The 15,940-nt window shown below is 41.2% G+C and overlaps 1 protein-coding gene across 4 annotated transcripts in view; it reads right to left on the bottom strand.

Annotated features, from left to right (window-relative positions):
• The window catches only part of RPS6KA2 (ribosomal protein S6 kinase A2), a 272,415-nt gene that overhangs the window by 94,106 nt on the left and 162,369 nt on the right, over positions 1 to 15,940 (bottom strand). For 3 of the 4 annotated variants that reach the window (XM_042480351.1, XM_042480370.1, XM_042480360.1), the window contains one exon: positions 4,373 to 4,454. In XM_042480351.1, the coding sequence (XP_042336285.1) occupies positions 4,373 to 4,454 (82 nt within the window). Of the gene's footprint in view, positions 1 to 4,372; positions 4,455 to 6,119; positions 6,159 to 15,940 lie in introns of those variants that run through there. The other variant, XM_042480378.1, reaches the window with a different exon arrangement.

Raw genomic sequence — 15,940 nt, 5'->3', positions numbered from 1 at the left:
GCTCCCTCCTTCCTGGCCTCTGAGGAGGTTGAGTCCTCCGCAGGGGCCTGGAAGGAGCGCGCAGCCCCCGCGATTGCCGCAATCGCAGCCGGGTTGCTCCCTCCTTCCTGGCCTCTGAGGAGGCCAAGGCCTCCATAGAGGCCTGGAAGGAGCGTGTGGCCCCCGTGATCGCGGCTGGGCTGCTCCCTCCTTCCTGGCCTCTGAGGAGGCCGAGGCCTCCGCAGAGGTCACAAGGGAGCACAGCCGGCACGAGCATGCTCCCTCCTTGGATTTGGATGAGGGGTGGTCTTATACAGCAAGTATATCCCAAACTCTATATTTTAACAAGAAAAGTTGGGGGTCGTCTTATACACCCAGTCGTCTTATACGCTGGAAAATACTATGTTTTCTGTTGTTTATTTACATTTATGCACACAACACAAATACTCCACCATGCACTGGTATGCTAAACTAATCTCACTACTTCTATAAATAAACCTCATAATAGTGAGGAGAAAATTATTAATGCATATTAAGCAATTAGGAAATTAATTTCTTGGTTCACATACTCTGTGGTGAGAAAAAAACAAAGCACATGAACTGACTCAGTGACCTCTCTCTGAACTTCAGTGATTAACCAGAATAAAAGGGGAAACAGAACCTCACTTGATTTGCTGTAAGGGCTAACAATATTATCTTTGTTACTCAGGCTGAGTTATAGTATCTACAATACACAGAGTACCACTCTATTTTTCTCCAAAACTGAATTCCCACCCCTGGTCAAAGTCAGTATGTGGGTTTTCTTGGCTGTGCCACCTGACTATTATTCATACACAATGCAACTATATCTTCAGGCAGTGAAGAGAATAATGGAATCATGAGAATCCCCATCATTTTGGCAAAGAAAAGAAGAAGTATTTTTCCTTTGTCCTTCTTTCTATAGCAGACCTGCAGTTTGGTACTTAAAAGTCCTAAACCTGTAATGTAAAGCTGGTACAAGGCAGTCTGATATTTATTAGCCACTTTATGTATACATTTTACACACAAGGACATGAATACTGTAGGTATTCACATACATTTCCTTATGCAAAGTCACAAACGTAAGGGCACTGTTATTTCCTAAGTGGGCACTTAACTAAAAGTGTGGCATTTTTAAATATGTCAAAGAGGCAGAGAAAATAAGACAGGTAAAGAGGTGTGAGCATTTCTAGATGCAATAGAAAGAAAAGAAACAAGAATGGTCTTGCACTTATTCATGATCTCAGCTTAAAGGAAAAGTGCAGGCCTAAACACACCAGATCCCATCTGATTTTGGAAGCGAAGTTTTTGGACAACCCTCCCCTGCCCAACTTATTTGTGTTCCTCTGCGTGTATAAACCCTTTCTTGTTTTCCTTTTCTAGCCATTTTGGCACAAAAAATACTTACATACTTTCTGGTACAAAAGTGCCAGCTGTAATTTAACAGTTTCCTCATAGCATGCTATGTACTATAGAACAAAAAGTCAAGCTTCCAGCATATCTCTACTGAGCTTCGTCATTCTGGTTGGTTAAATCCTTACAAACAGCTCAATACAGCAAAACAAATTTTAATGTTACTACAAAACAAAAACAAAAAAACCTGCTTGTTAATGTTAACACCATACTTCCTCTAGTCAATGCCTACATTTCTTACAGCTTCCTTCATCTTCATGGCCACAAAGCTCACATATTGTTTTTAATTTCCATCACATTGGCTTTGACTTATGGTGACCTTATGAATCAGAGATCTTCAAGAACCCCTGTTGTTTTCAGAGCAGCTAAGGTCTTGCAAACTCAAAGTTTGGCTTCCTTGACTGAAACTATCTACATGTTATGTGGTCCTTCTCTTTTCCTTCTGACTTCCACTTTATCAAACATTGTTGTCTTTTGTTATGAGTCATGTCATCTCATAATATGCCCAAAATGCAATAGTATCAATGTAGAAGATTATCGCACGGCCAAATAAAGCATCCTTTCCCCAACAGGATAAGGTGACGTTATGGGTTGCTATTAGGTGTTATCACACCAAAATATCACTGATGCTGTCAGGAGATTGCAACCTGCGGGCAGGCCATCTCCAAGCTGTGCTTAGCCTGCTGATTTTCAAGAATGAGAAGCTTCTGTAGTTGAACATCTGTCGGCTACAAGCAGCTGGGAGACGGGTTGTATTCACTCTGTGCCATCAGCTGTGTTTTGGTGTGTGACAACACCTGATAGCAACCTGTAATGCGACCTTATCCCATCAGGGAACAGACACTTTATTTGGGTGTGCAATAATCTACCATGCCATTTTGATGTCCATGTATACAGGAAATACTCTGATGCAGAAGTTCTGCAACATGGCAACAGCAATGGTGTGGGCAGAAAAAATGTGTGATTTTGAGATGAGAGATAAACAAATGGACCTGCAATACCTTTCAGCATGGATTCATGTGAGCAATATGTGAATAAGACTACAGGGTATAGCCACTATTCTGTACATAATAAGGTAAGAATAAATCCACCACTGCTGAACGAGAAAGAGGAAATTCTAAATAGCATGCCAGCAATCAATGCTGTTTGTTCACCTGTCAGGCAGCAATAACTGCAAAAGGGGTGGCATTTAGATTATAAATGAAGTCTATAAAAGGAGATGAAAAGGAAGATTTCAAAATGCCTGCTAAGTGTTCAAATTTTCATCTCCCTTACCCATATCTAACAGAGGCTGTAAGGCTAGCCTATTTTTATGAATACCTATCTTTTAAAAAAAAAATATTGGTTAAAAAAACATAAAAACATCAATTCTTACATTTACTTGTTTGTTTACATGTTACATGTAAAACAGGTCATATGTCAATTGTCTGAGTCTCTGTCCGTTTTGAATTCTAGTGGTTGGGTTGTAGTTGTTTCTTCTTCTTCTTCAATCCTCTTGATCATGACCCTTTTCTGTCTTCATCTTCTCCTCGTTTTCTCATAAACCTTCTTCCTACGTCATCCAACTTACCAATTCCCTCTTCTCTCGACTCACTCTAACTTCTCAACCTCTTACATTCTTCGGATACCACTTCAATCCCCACTCTTACCTTCTAAATAACATTCTTGAACCTTCATTCAACACTTCTCATTTACTCGACTTCCTCCTCAAATCTCGACAGTTTCTTCCTTCCTCGATCAATGGATTTCCTTAATATCCGCTTTTCCCCCCTTTCTTCCTACTTATTCTAATATCCTATATTTCTATTCATATCTTTGCTACTATTATCATAGTTTATAATCTAAATTATAATCTTTTGTTTTTTATGTTATGTATTTAACACCAAAAATTTATCAGACCTAAAAGCTTTTATCCTTAATTAAGATTGCCTCTTTAAATTCTCCCTTTCATTTTCCCTCCATTCATCATCCTTTTAACAACCCGGTACTATAATTACATAATTTTCTTATTCTCATGTTTGATGCCCTATTCTCTTTATTCCTTTTTCAATTGTTCTTCCTGGACTCCATATATTTTAACACTGGTTCCCATTCTTTCTGTGTTTTTTCTATTCATTCTAAGGCCAATATTTGTGAGAGTATATCCATTTCTAATGCGTTGTACAATTTTGTTAACCAAGCTATTGGATTTCCAATTTTGTGTGAAAGTTATATGCACTGTGGTGGTCATGTAAAAGCATATTTTTCATGGTTTTTTTTTTTCTATTTGTGTATCCCACATATTTAACAAAACAAAAAAAAATCAGGGTTTAGCTGAATTCCCCCCCCCAAGATATTTTCCATTATTTTATTTATGCTTTTCCAGTACTGTTTAGCTTTACCACATGACCGCCAACAGTGGTAAAATGTTCCTGGTTCTTTATTACATTTCCAGCAAAGATCTGAGCTCTTTTTGTAGATTTTTGCCAATTTTTCTGGGGTAATATACCATCTTAAATACATTTTGTAAAAATTTTGTGTATTTCCAAATTTTAGTCCAAATGTTTTCCCATTTTTTGAGTTCTATTGGGTGTCCTATATTTTGCATCCATTGCACCATTGTATTTTTAATTGTTTCCATTTCCTGGTCTAAATTGAGTAAAACTTTTTTCTAATCAATTTTTCTTTGCCATTAAGTAGAATTTTATCTAGTTCATTTTCTTCTTCCTCAATTCCTTGGTTTGCATTATTGGCTTTGGATCATTCTCTTAATTGTCTGTAATTGAACCAATTAATTAATGAATACCTATCTTTTTTGATCCAGAGGAATATGAGGTCCAACCTAGACTATAATATGTAGAATCATTTCTTGCTTTATGCCATAAGACCATGAGCAACAGTATCAAATATAATCACATATTTTGCTTATTAATGATAATAGAACATATTGTGCATGTGCTTCAAGCTAATTTTGTCTTCTCACCTTTCAGAGTTGCCTTCTTGAGTACCTTCATTGCATAGAGCTGCCCAGAATCAGATCCTTTGATTTTCCTCACTAGAAATACCTGCAGGAAAAAAAAAATCAAAGATCAGTCAAGTAAAGTATACTTGAATTAATCATATGTGCGGTATTTCTATAATGGAAATTAACATAGAGTCCTGATTAAACTTCAAGTAAATATGTATCTTTTTCCTTTTCCAGTTTTACTTTAGTAAGCCCAGGAGGAAAGAGTCTTCATTCAAAACCCACAGCTTTCCTTCTAAAGAATGAATTATTCATGTATTTCTTCACCCTCTCTGAATTTAGAACTGGATAAAGACATGTGTTGCATGTGTATCCACCCAGAAGCATGTACACATGCACACACTTACATTCAGAAACAAGAATCTCAGTACTTTAAAAGAACCCAAACTCATAAAGTTCAAGTTCTTATCCTAATAGCCAATGGCATCCCTACCCTTAATGCCACTCAGTGGAAGGGGCTATCAGGGAGCCTCTGCCATCACAGCAAAGACAGAAGAGACACACTCAGGCCTCTCCTCCGCTGTCATGGCAGAGGCCTCCTCATGTGGAAACCACCACCTCCATTGCCACTATGAAGCTAGGAGGGGTGTAGTAGGAAAAGGGTCCAACCAGGTGTCACCTCTCTTTTGAGATGTCACCCAGTGCAGGCCATAACCCTCTGCAACCGCTAGTGATGGCACTGCTAATAGCAGATTCTGCCATTCATCAGCCTTTACAATTAAATTAAATAATCCAGGTTATGGTGTTTTAAAAATTTAGAGGAGTTCAGATGACAAACCATACCAACAAAATCTAATCTTAACATTCCTTCTTCTGCAAAGAATGGATGTTTTCTCTTCACTCACATAACATAGTAAAACATGGACCCACAAGCCATGCACAAACAGCATGCAAACACATGTTGCCTGATTCCTCCTGTTTGACCTGTAAGCAGTTGAGCAAACAATTTATCACGTTTTATCAAGATTTGTTTCGCTCTTAATATAAACCAAAGAAGGGTGGGAGTTTTTTGTTTTGTTTATTTGTGGATTATGCATCTGATTTGTTGGGAGAGAAACAAACCACAGTGGCAAGTTTGCTTGTGTTCACATGACAAGCTAAAGAAACTATGTAGCAAAGCTCTGTGGTACATTTAGCTACTCCCATTTCAAGTAGGAGCAATTAGGTAGTCCACACCAGCATCATAAAGGGGAGCCTGGTTTTCTGTGTCCACTTTGCTTGGGTAAGAGCTTAAAATTTTAAAGTGGGAGGAGGAGGAGCTAGAAGCCTCATTCTACAGAACTGCTGGTAGAGGTGCACACCTAATGTCGCACAAATTTTCTTTTCTTTTCTTTTCTTTTCACATTCATTTTTATTTTTTATAGTCAAGGAGGGTTTGGAGTACAGAGGAGAAGGTCACCTATGCACAGTGCTGGAGGACATCTCCTTCAATTTTACACTTTTCTGTTCACTACTCCCTTAAGGGGCTTGTGGGGACTTGCTCAGAGGAAGTGAGTCAGAGACTTGAATTTGGAACTAGCTAGTAGCCAGGAGCTCTGTACATAACTATAATCCCAGTTGATTGAGCCCTTTAACAGAGTTTGGTGACAAAGGCCAGGCCCACAGGGGTTATTTACACTGATGTTTAGCAGGGGAAGCCCACAGTCTTGTTCAGTGCCTCCTTAAGACTTTTCAGTATGGACACTGAAGGACCTGCTGCAGTCACCTGAAACACTTGTGGGATGTTTGTCTTCTTGCCCACAGATGTGGGGAACTTCACCTGCACCAAGTGGTAGCCCTCTTAGAAGAGAAAGTACAGCAGCTGGAGGCCCAGGTAGCTAAACTTCAGCATCATAGGGAGCAAGAGGTTTTCCTGACCAGTACAGACCAGATGGTCCTGAATGGAAAACACACAGAGGAAGTTGCTGAGGAGGAGGAGGTCACTTCACATACAACAGAAGAAGTTAGTTCGAGGAATGTCACACACAGAAATAGGAAAACCAGGGAACGTTCTGTGAGCTTGGAGCTACAGAATCTATTTGACTCTCTCTCTATTATCAGGGATGATGCAGAACAGCAGCAGGGACAGAGTAGGGGACCCTGGGAGAACCAGCAAAGGGAGCAGCCGCTGCTAGGCCTCGGAGGAGGCGTGTGGTGGTCATGGGGGACTCTTTGCAGAGAGGCACTGAACCAGTGGTTTTTGGGCCTGACAAGATGTCTCGGGAGATGTGCTGTCTCCCTGGGGCAAAGATCCGTGATGTGACAGAGAGGCTGACAATACTTTTCAAGTCTACTGACCGTCACTCCTTTCTTTTGGTTCATGAGGGAACCAATGATACTGCAAGGCACAGCCTTCAGAATATCATAAAGGATTATGAGGCTTTGGGTAGGAAGTTGAAAGAGATGGCTGCAAGGTTATCATATCATCTCGTCTCCCAGTCAAAAGGCGTGGTCCAGGAATGGAGAGGAAAACAGCAGAGTGTAGTGGAATCTCCTTCCTTAGAGGTTTTTAAACAGAGGCTGGATGGACATCTGTTGGGGATGCTTTGATTTAGATTTCCTGCATGGCAGAATGGGGTTGGACTGGATGGCCCTTGCAGTCTCTTCCAGCTCTATGATTCTATGATCTTTCTCATATACAACATTCCAAGGTTGTTGTGGATTTCTTACCATGTTGCATAAATATACCCTAAACTGTACATAAACATACTGGGTCATGTGAATGTGCCCACTGAGTTAAAAACTGTCTGCCACCTGAAACCTTCCCTATTCTGAAACTGATGAGACATCTGTGGAAGTAATACAGTGAACTACATATTCTATATACTCATGTATAAGTCTAGCAATTTTAGTCAAAAAATTAACCCCAAAAAGCTAAGTTGACTAAGTTGATCCACGGGTCAATGTAAGTAATGTATTTTAAATCCTATTTAAAGAGGAGCCATCCCCTGGTGAAAGGCAAGATCGTATCTGTCCTGGAAGCACTGACCCTCCCATCTATTCTCTCATCCATCCAGCCTTTAGTGTTAACACACACAGTTATGCCTGCTGGAATTTTGTAAGCACTTTTGCATTGTTTTACTTTGCTTCATCCTTTAAATCCTTTGCTTCATGCCCCTGACTTATCCACAGGTCATTTCAGAATTTGAAATTTTGGCCCAAAAACCTGCCCTCGACTTATACATGAGGTCAACTTATAGAATCATAGAATCGTAGAGTTGGAAGAGACCACAAGGGCTATCCAGTCCAACCCCCTGCCATGCAGGAAATCTCAATCAAAGCATCCCGACAGATGGCCATCCAGCCTCTGCTTAAAGACCTCCAAAGAAGGAGATTCCACTACACTCCGGGGAGTGTGTTCGACTGTCGAACAGCCCTTACTGTCAGGAAGTTCCTTCTAATGTTGAGGTGGAATCTCTTTTCCTGCAGCTTGCATCCATTGCTCTGGGTCCTGTTCTCTGGAGCAGCAGAAAACAAGCATGCTCCCTCCTCAGTATGACAACCCTTCAAATATTTAAACAGGGCTATCATATCACTTCTTAACTTTCTTTTCTCCAGGGTAAACATCCCCAGATCCCTAAGTTGTTCTTCATAGGACATGGTTTCCAGACCCTTCACCATTTTAGTTGCCCTCCTTTGGATATGCTCCAGTTTCTCAATGTCCTTTTTGAATTGTGGTGCCCAGAACTGGACACAATATTCCAGGTGGGGCCTGATCAAAGCAGAATATAGTGGCACTATTACTTCCCTTGATCTAGACACTATACTTCTATTGATGCAGCCTAAAATCGCATTGGCCTTGTTAGCTGCTGCATCACACTGTTGACTCATGTTCAATTTGTGGTCTACTTGGACTCCTAGATCCCTTTCACAAGTAGTTTCGTTCAGCTAGGTGTCCCCCCATCCTATATTTGTGCATTTTTCCACCCTAAGTGCAGTACCTTACATTTCTCTGTGTTGAATTTCATTTTGTTAGCTTTGGCCCAGCTTTCTAGTCTATTCAGGTCGTTTTGAATTTTGATCTTGTCCTCTTATTGTTGAGTATATACGGTAAACAGGCACACAAATTGCTTTAGAGTATTTTGTTTTGTGTTGTACATCGCTTTGATCAAATTTTGGAAAAGTGGTTTATAAATAATAATAATAATAATAATAATAATAATAATAATAATAATAATAATAATAATAATTATTATTATTATTATTATTATCTCAGTCAGAAAACTGGAATAGGGTTTAAAACAGCATTGGAAGTGCTTGCTACATGCTTATTGTGGCTATCAAATGAGTGTGCCTTACAATTTTTAGCATTCTGTTCAAAATAGTGCTAATTTCATTGGACTATATAACTATCTGGATAAATGAAATGCACATTGTTATTACAAGACTGTATTTTAAGCATCTACAATGAACAGAAAAATTGACTACAACACTTTTCTCATTCACACAGTACAGTGCAAGTCTCTGTAAATGTACTATTATATTATACTTTGACTGTAACCTTACTATTTTACTGCAATTACCCAAGTTAGAAGTTACGCTGGCATTTTTATTTTATTAACCTAAACATTTGCCAAGTGACAATTTGGCCCTTGAAGTCAATCCTTAATGCAATAGTCAAAGCCACATCCTAATTGTCAAAAGAGAAATTCCATAGCACTCTGCTAAAAGTATTATCAATACAATGACCACTCAGTGTTAGTCCTGATACAGAAAGCTGCTCAGTTCTGTCCCTGTTCGCAGAAGCTTGCATTCTTTGTTAATAGATCTCACAAGGGGTCTTTTCTTACTACCCAATTATAGTGCTATAATTTCACCTTAAATGCCATGGTAACATCTTATGAAATGTGCTATAGTTTTAGGAGGCACTGGAGGTTTCTGGCTGAGATTTCTAAATATCACTCTCTAAACTCCAAATTCCAGGATTCCATAGGTGGAACCATGTCACCTAAGATGGAATCACAGTGATGTAACTGTGCACTGTGAAAGGGTCACTAGCATTATTCTCACTATTGGAAGTAAGGGTCACTTCCAGTCTAGTGGGAAAGGGTGACTAGCATCACTCTCACTTACCTGAAGGAGCCTCCTTCAGGAGTGCATTCAACAGTTTACTCTCATTTAAGCAGGTGTAGCACTCAATATCAATTCAAGAGTGTTTGATTTTAGCTGGATTATGTTTGAACAGTGTTTAAGCAGTGTCTTTAAACTAAAACTAAGGTTGTCATTCTTTGGACATATAATAAGGTAATGTGACAAACTGGGGGGGGGGAGGTAATGCTTGGCAAAGTGAAAGACAGTAGGAAAAGAAGACCATATTACTGGTAAATTGACTCCATCAAAAAGCCACAGCCCTGAGTCTGTAAGATCTGCCCAAAACAGTTGGTTACTGGGGCTCTTGGAACTCTCTCATTCAGAGACTCACTAATATGCTGAAGGTGATGATGGCAACAACAGTTTAAAATGTACCTCTTTTTTAAAAAAAATGCACTGAAATGGTTATTTGTATTCAGCCTATAAAACTGCCAAGGAATCCTTAGCACAACTAGTCCGTAGTCCTATTTTTTTCAAGAGTGAAATCTGCTATTTTTGTGGCCTATGAAACTCTAATTGTTTGGGGCAAGAACTGACTATGGGAAAGAAAGCAAGATTATAAATTTACACTACTAGTCATTTGTCAGCTGCTCTCTGTAATATTGGGTAATACCACATTTGGTTGTATTTCCCTCAAAGCAGATGACTCAAAATAGGGAACACTGCGTGCTGTTTAAGAGGACATGAAAACAGTTATCAAACCCACAGGAAAATACGACAAATGAACATGTACTCTATTGCAAAACACATCTATTGCTTTATTATTCATAAAGAGAACCACCATCTGCAACGGTTTCTTATATTTTCATCCTCTGAAAGACAATAGATCTCTTGGCTGCAAGCACCCTGAATATATCTCTTTATCTATCTATCTATCTATCTAGATAGATGACGTGGACAAGCTGCTTGGTAAGGTGAGGAAGACAACTTGCCCTCTTGACCCTTGCCCATCATGGCTGGCCGTCCAGGGGGGGGATGCATTGATGAGATTCCTCACGGATATCATCGGTGCATCCTTCAGGGAAGGACATGTTCCATCTTGTTTAAAGGAAGCGGCGGTTAGGCCGCTCCTGAAAAAACCTTCCCTGGACCCCCTGGATATGAAGAATTATAGGCCGGTGTCATTGCTGCCATTTTTGAGCAAGGTGATCGAGAGGGCGGTTGCCCTTCAGCTCCAAGCTGTCTTGGATGAAGCCGATTATCTAGACCCATTTCAAACTGGCTTTAGGACAGGCTTTGGGGTTGAGACTGCCATGGTTGCCTTGACCGACGATCTGCGTCTGAGCATTGACAGGGGGAGTGTGACCCTGTTGGTGCTCTTAGACCTCTCAGCGGCTTTTGATACTATAGATCACGGCATCCTCTTGGACCGCCTGAAGGGGTTAGGTATTGGGGGCACTGCTTTGCAGTGGTTCCGGTCCTTCCTCTCGGGCAGGTCTCAGAGGGTGCTACTCGGGGACTGTAGCTCCAGTAAGAGGTACCTCACTTGTGGGGTTCCTCAGGGGGCTATTTTGTCCCCGATGTTATTTAACATCTATATGAAGCCGCTGGGTGAGATAATACGGAGTTATGGTGCTGGGTGTTATCAGTACGCTGATGACACCCAAATCTATTTCTCCGTATCTCGTTCGTCGGCCTCGAATTCCGATGGCATCTCTTCTCTCAATGAATGTCTTCAGGCGGTAATGGGCTGGATGAGGAAAAACAGATTGAAACTGAATCCAGACAAGACGGAGGTGCTCATGGTAGCGGCCCCCGAAACCAAGAATTGGGTTGCAACCTCCAGTCCTGGATGGGGTCACACTCTCCTCCAGCGACTGTGTTCGCAGTCTGGGGGTGCTCCTTGACTCGTCGCTCCTGATGACAAATCAGGTAAATGCGACGGTCAGGAGTGCCTGTTATCAGCTTCGGCTGATACGCCAGCTGCGCCCTTTTCTGGAAGTAAGGGATCTCGAGACGGTTGTGCACGCACTGGTAACCTCACGCCTTGATTTCTGTAATGCACTCTACATGGGGCTACCCCTGTGCTTGACTCGGAAATTACAGCTGGTTCAAAACATGGCAGCCAGGCTTGTGTCAGGTACATCTAGGAGGGACCACATTACTCCGGTTTTGAGGTCCCTCCACTGGCTGCCTATCAGCTTCCGGGCCCAGTACAAGGTGTTGGTTATCACCTTTAAAGCCCTAAATGGCTTGGGTCCAAACTATCTTAGAGACCGCCTCCTCCCCTACAATCCTCCCCGCGCTCTCCGGTCCTCTGGGAGGAACTTGCTGCAGCCTCTAAAATCTAGGCTTGCGGCGACCTCCCAGAGGGCGTTCTCTGCTGTCGCCCCCAAACTCTGGAACGACCTGCCGGATGAGATCCGTCAGATAACAACATTAGACAGCTTTAAAAAAGCGGTCAAGACGGATCTCTTCCGGCAGGCCTTTCCAGATTAACCATCCCGGCCCAGGTTCCCTGATTCCCTCATTCCTCCCGTGGCCCCATCTTAGAGATGGTTGAGGATCAACAGAGGGATATCAGGGTTTTTAGTTTTTAGTTTTAATTGCTGTTTTTATCCTTGATATTGTATTTTTAATACGTTATACTATTTAATACTGTCTTAAGGGGGGGAGGGATAAAGTGTTTTTAATTGTCATATTTTATATTTTACTGTTGTTAACCGCCCGGATTGGTTTGCCAGAGGGTGGTATACAAATAAATATTATTATTATTATAAAAAAAATTATTATTATTATTATTATTATTATAAATATTATTATTATTATCTATCTATCTATCTATCTATCATCTATCTTTGTAATGCCTTTAAGTTGTTTCTGATTCATGGCAACCCTACCTCAAGGTTTTCTTGGCAAGACTTGTTCAGAGGGGTTTGCTACTACCTTTCTCTGATGCTGAGAGTGTGTGACTTGCCCAAGGCTTCCATAGCTGAGTGGAGATTCAAGCCCTGGTTTTTTCCTGATTTCTGGTTCAATGTACTCAAACCACTACACCATATGACTCATCTATCTATCTATCTATCTATCTATCTATCTATCTATCTATCTCAGATGTATTTGCCTGGCAAATGGCTGTCATATGTAAGATCATTTGACAGTTGTTGTTAACAGCCCTCTAGTATGGCCCCAACTCATAGTGACCCTGTAGATGAGACATCTCCAAGACCTCCTATCATTCACTGGTTTGCTTAGGTCCTGTAGATTCAGGCTCATGGCCTCCCTGATTGAGTCTGTCCATCTGGTATGTGGTCTTCCTCTCCTTCTTCTACCCTCTACCTTCCCTAGCATTATTTTTTTCTAGTGAGTCATGCCCTCTCAACGATGTGACCAAAGTATGACAGCCTCGGTTTCCTCATCTTGGCTTCTACGGAGAGTTCAGGCTTGATGTGTTGAAGGACTCATTTGTTTGCCTTTTTTGGTGGTCCATGGCATCCTCAGCACTCTTCTCCAGCACCCCACCTCAAATGAGTTGATTTTCTTCTTATTCACTTTCTTAACTGTCCAGTTCTCACACCCATATGTGGTGTTGGGAGATATAATGGTTTGTATGATTGTAACATTAGAGCTTAGTTGTATATTTTTACACTTTAGGATCTTGTCTATTTTTTTTTCATGGCTGCCCTTCCCATTCCTAGCCTTCTTATTTCTTGACTGCAGTCTCCATTGTGATCAACGTTTGATCCAAGGTATGGGAAATCTTTAACTATTTCATTTTTTATAATCTAGGTTGAATTTATGTATACACAAAAACACAGTAGCACAGCCCACCACAGAGATAAAAACTAGCCCTTGCTACTTCCCTGTCTTTAAATTTTGACAAAATTAAGAAATGGTTAGCATTTCTGAAACACCATCTTTCTGAAAAGGGTAATATTTTGTCAATTACTGGCAGCCTAGCAGAAAGGAGAAATAGTCAAGTATGGGAAAGAGTTAATCTTCCAGGGATAGATGACTGGCTGATGAAACTTTTTGACATGCAAGAGAAAGCTAAATTAACCTCTTGGTTGAATCATAAGAACACAGAAAAAGTAGAAAAGGGATGGTTTCCCGTATTAGAGATTTGCAAAAAAAGGGGGAAAAAATATGGCAGTAGCAAAGCAATTAAGGGTTAAATTATTAAAACAATATGAAATACGTATATAGAAAAAAGAAACTAGAATTTTGATTATGAGTTGAAGGAATCTTTTTAAGATATAGATGAAAATTTGACAAAGGTACATTATCTCATTTGAAGCATAAAGCTCCTAATGTCAGGTAAACTGAGGAAGTTTATTTATATATTTTGGACATTGAACTTACTGAATAAGATGGAATATTTGTATACCTGTTATGAGACTCATCATATGAGAACTATGAATATATAATTTAGTAAATTAATAAAATATATACAGTTGGCCCTCCGTTTTTGAGGGGGTTTGTTCCGGATACACACACCCTGCAAAAAGGCTTTCGCATATTCAAGCCCCATAGCAGAGGTTGCCCCTCTGCAGATTTTCAAGGTCGCGGATCCCAGATCCGTGAGTGAGGAGGGGCGACTGTATATACAAAAAAGGAGCAGTGAAATAACATAATAAATCAAACAAAGAGGGATCATATAGTGATAATTCAGACTGATAAGATAGTTAATTTGTTTCAGAAATGTTGTAAAAGTTTATTTGAAATTCCTACAATTTTCTGGGGGAAAAATAAAGCTACCTCAGCTTATTGTAGGAAGTATATGGGAGATCACACCAACAGAGTAAGTTGTATCAGGTGTACGTGTAGCTACATGACTACAAGTTATGTAGCTACAGTTATGAAATTATTCATTCGGAGGTATTCCACACTAATGTCCTTTTTTTCAAATGGCAAAGATTTAAAAATAACCTCAGTCCAGGATCCCCCCCCCCCAGCAGTAAGATGACAATATAGAATTAGATCAAAGGCAATCACATAACAATATACTCCAAGGAAGTAGGACTGACAGCATTACAAGAGCTATTCGAGGATGGAGAGGTGAGAATTTCTGCTCAGATTTAACATTATAAGGAACAAGTATATTTCATTATATAGTTGTTTGCATGGTCAAATTAAAAAATGGTTCTTTGAGATACTATAAGAAATATGTTATTTTTATGAATTATTGAACAGGGGTATTAAGTAACTTATACAATTAGGGAAAGTGTAATAAGCTCTTAATAACTATCAGACTAAGAGTAAAACTGGTTCTCAGAAAGAAATTTATTCAAACTGCTGGAAATGTGTAACTTCGAATTCCATTCGCACTGCGTTCTGAGAACGTTCTGATCACGTGATGAGAACGGAACGCATTTGAGAATACCGCACGTATGTGTTCCAATCGGGTTCTCAGAACGCTTAAATGTGTTCCAAATGTGTTCCAGGAGGGAACGGATTTGAATGTGTTCTGAATGTGTTCCCAGAGAGCTGAAACGTGATGAAAACGTTCCAAGAGAAGTGTGTGCGGTATTCTTATCCGTTCTCAAATCCGTTCCCTCATTCCTCTGTCTTCTGATTGGCTGAAAGAATGACAGGCAGGGAGGGAGGCAGGCAGGCGAGCGACTGCAGTGAGGGAAGGTGTGTGTGTGTGAGGGGGGAAAGAAGGAGGGAGGGAAGGGAGGAAAGGTGGGACAAGGAAGAGAAGAGGAAAGCAGGGAAAGAAGAGACCAGAGCAGAGAGCAAGAGGGAAAGGGTCTGGCTGCTTCTCCGGGGGTCTCTAGTGTCATGTCCAGTGGGGCTCCTGTGCTGTCACAATGCAGGAGGCAGGGATGCCCAGGACCTTCTCCTCCTTCCCTCCAGGAGGGAACCCACAAAAGCTCCTCTGTTTGGAGCACCACACAAAAGCAAGCAAAAAAACTCCCAGAATTCCATAGCAAAGAGCCAGACAAGAGTTAAAGCGGGGAGGGAAGCTCACAACCTGAAGGCACACATTACATGCACACACACAGGAGCAAAAGGGTGTCAAGCTGCCAAAAAGGGGAAATGGGATGACAGCAGAGGACTCTTCTTTTCTAACCGGTTTAAAGAGCTGCTATGGCTGCCGGGGCTCTGCCCTTGGCCCAGTCCCCTCCCTGGCAACTTGCTTTCCTTCGGCTTGAAGGGACCTCCATGGAGCTCCTCCTTCCCTCAAGGAAGAGGGGACCAGGGCAGAGAGCAAGAGGGAGAGGGTCTGGCTGCTTCTGCGGGGGGCCTCTGGTGTCATGTCCAGCGGGGCTCCTGTGCTTGCAGCCTGCAGGAGGCAGGGATGGCAGGGATGCCCAGGACCTTCTCCTCCTTCCCTCAAAGAGGGAACCCACAAAAGCTCCTCTATTTGGAGCACCACAGAAAAGAAAGCAAACAACTCCCAGAATTCCATAGCAAAGAGCCAGACAAGAGTTAAAGCGGGGAGGGAAGCTCACAACCTGAAGGCACACATTACATGCACACACACAGGAGCAAAAGGGTGTCAAGCTGCCA

Source organism: Sceloporus undulatus, chromosome 1 (assembly GCF_019175285.1).
Source record: "Sceloporus undulatus isolate JIND9_A2432 ecotype Alabama chromosome 1, SceUnd_v1.1, whole genome shotgun sequence".
In the NCBI taxonomy this organism is placed as follows: Eukaryota; Metazoa; Chordata; class Lepidosauria; order Squamata; family Phrynosomatidae; genus Sceloporus; species Sceloporus undulatus.
The sequence above is the reverse complement of the archived record's forward strand: the minus strand, read 5'-3'. Positions and strand labels throughout refer to the sequence as shown.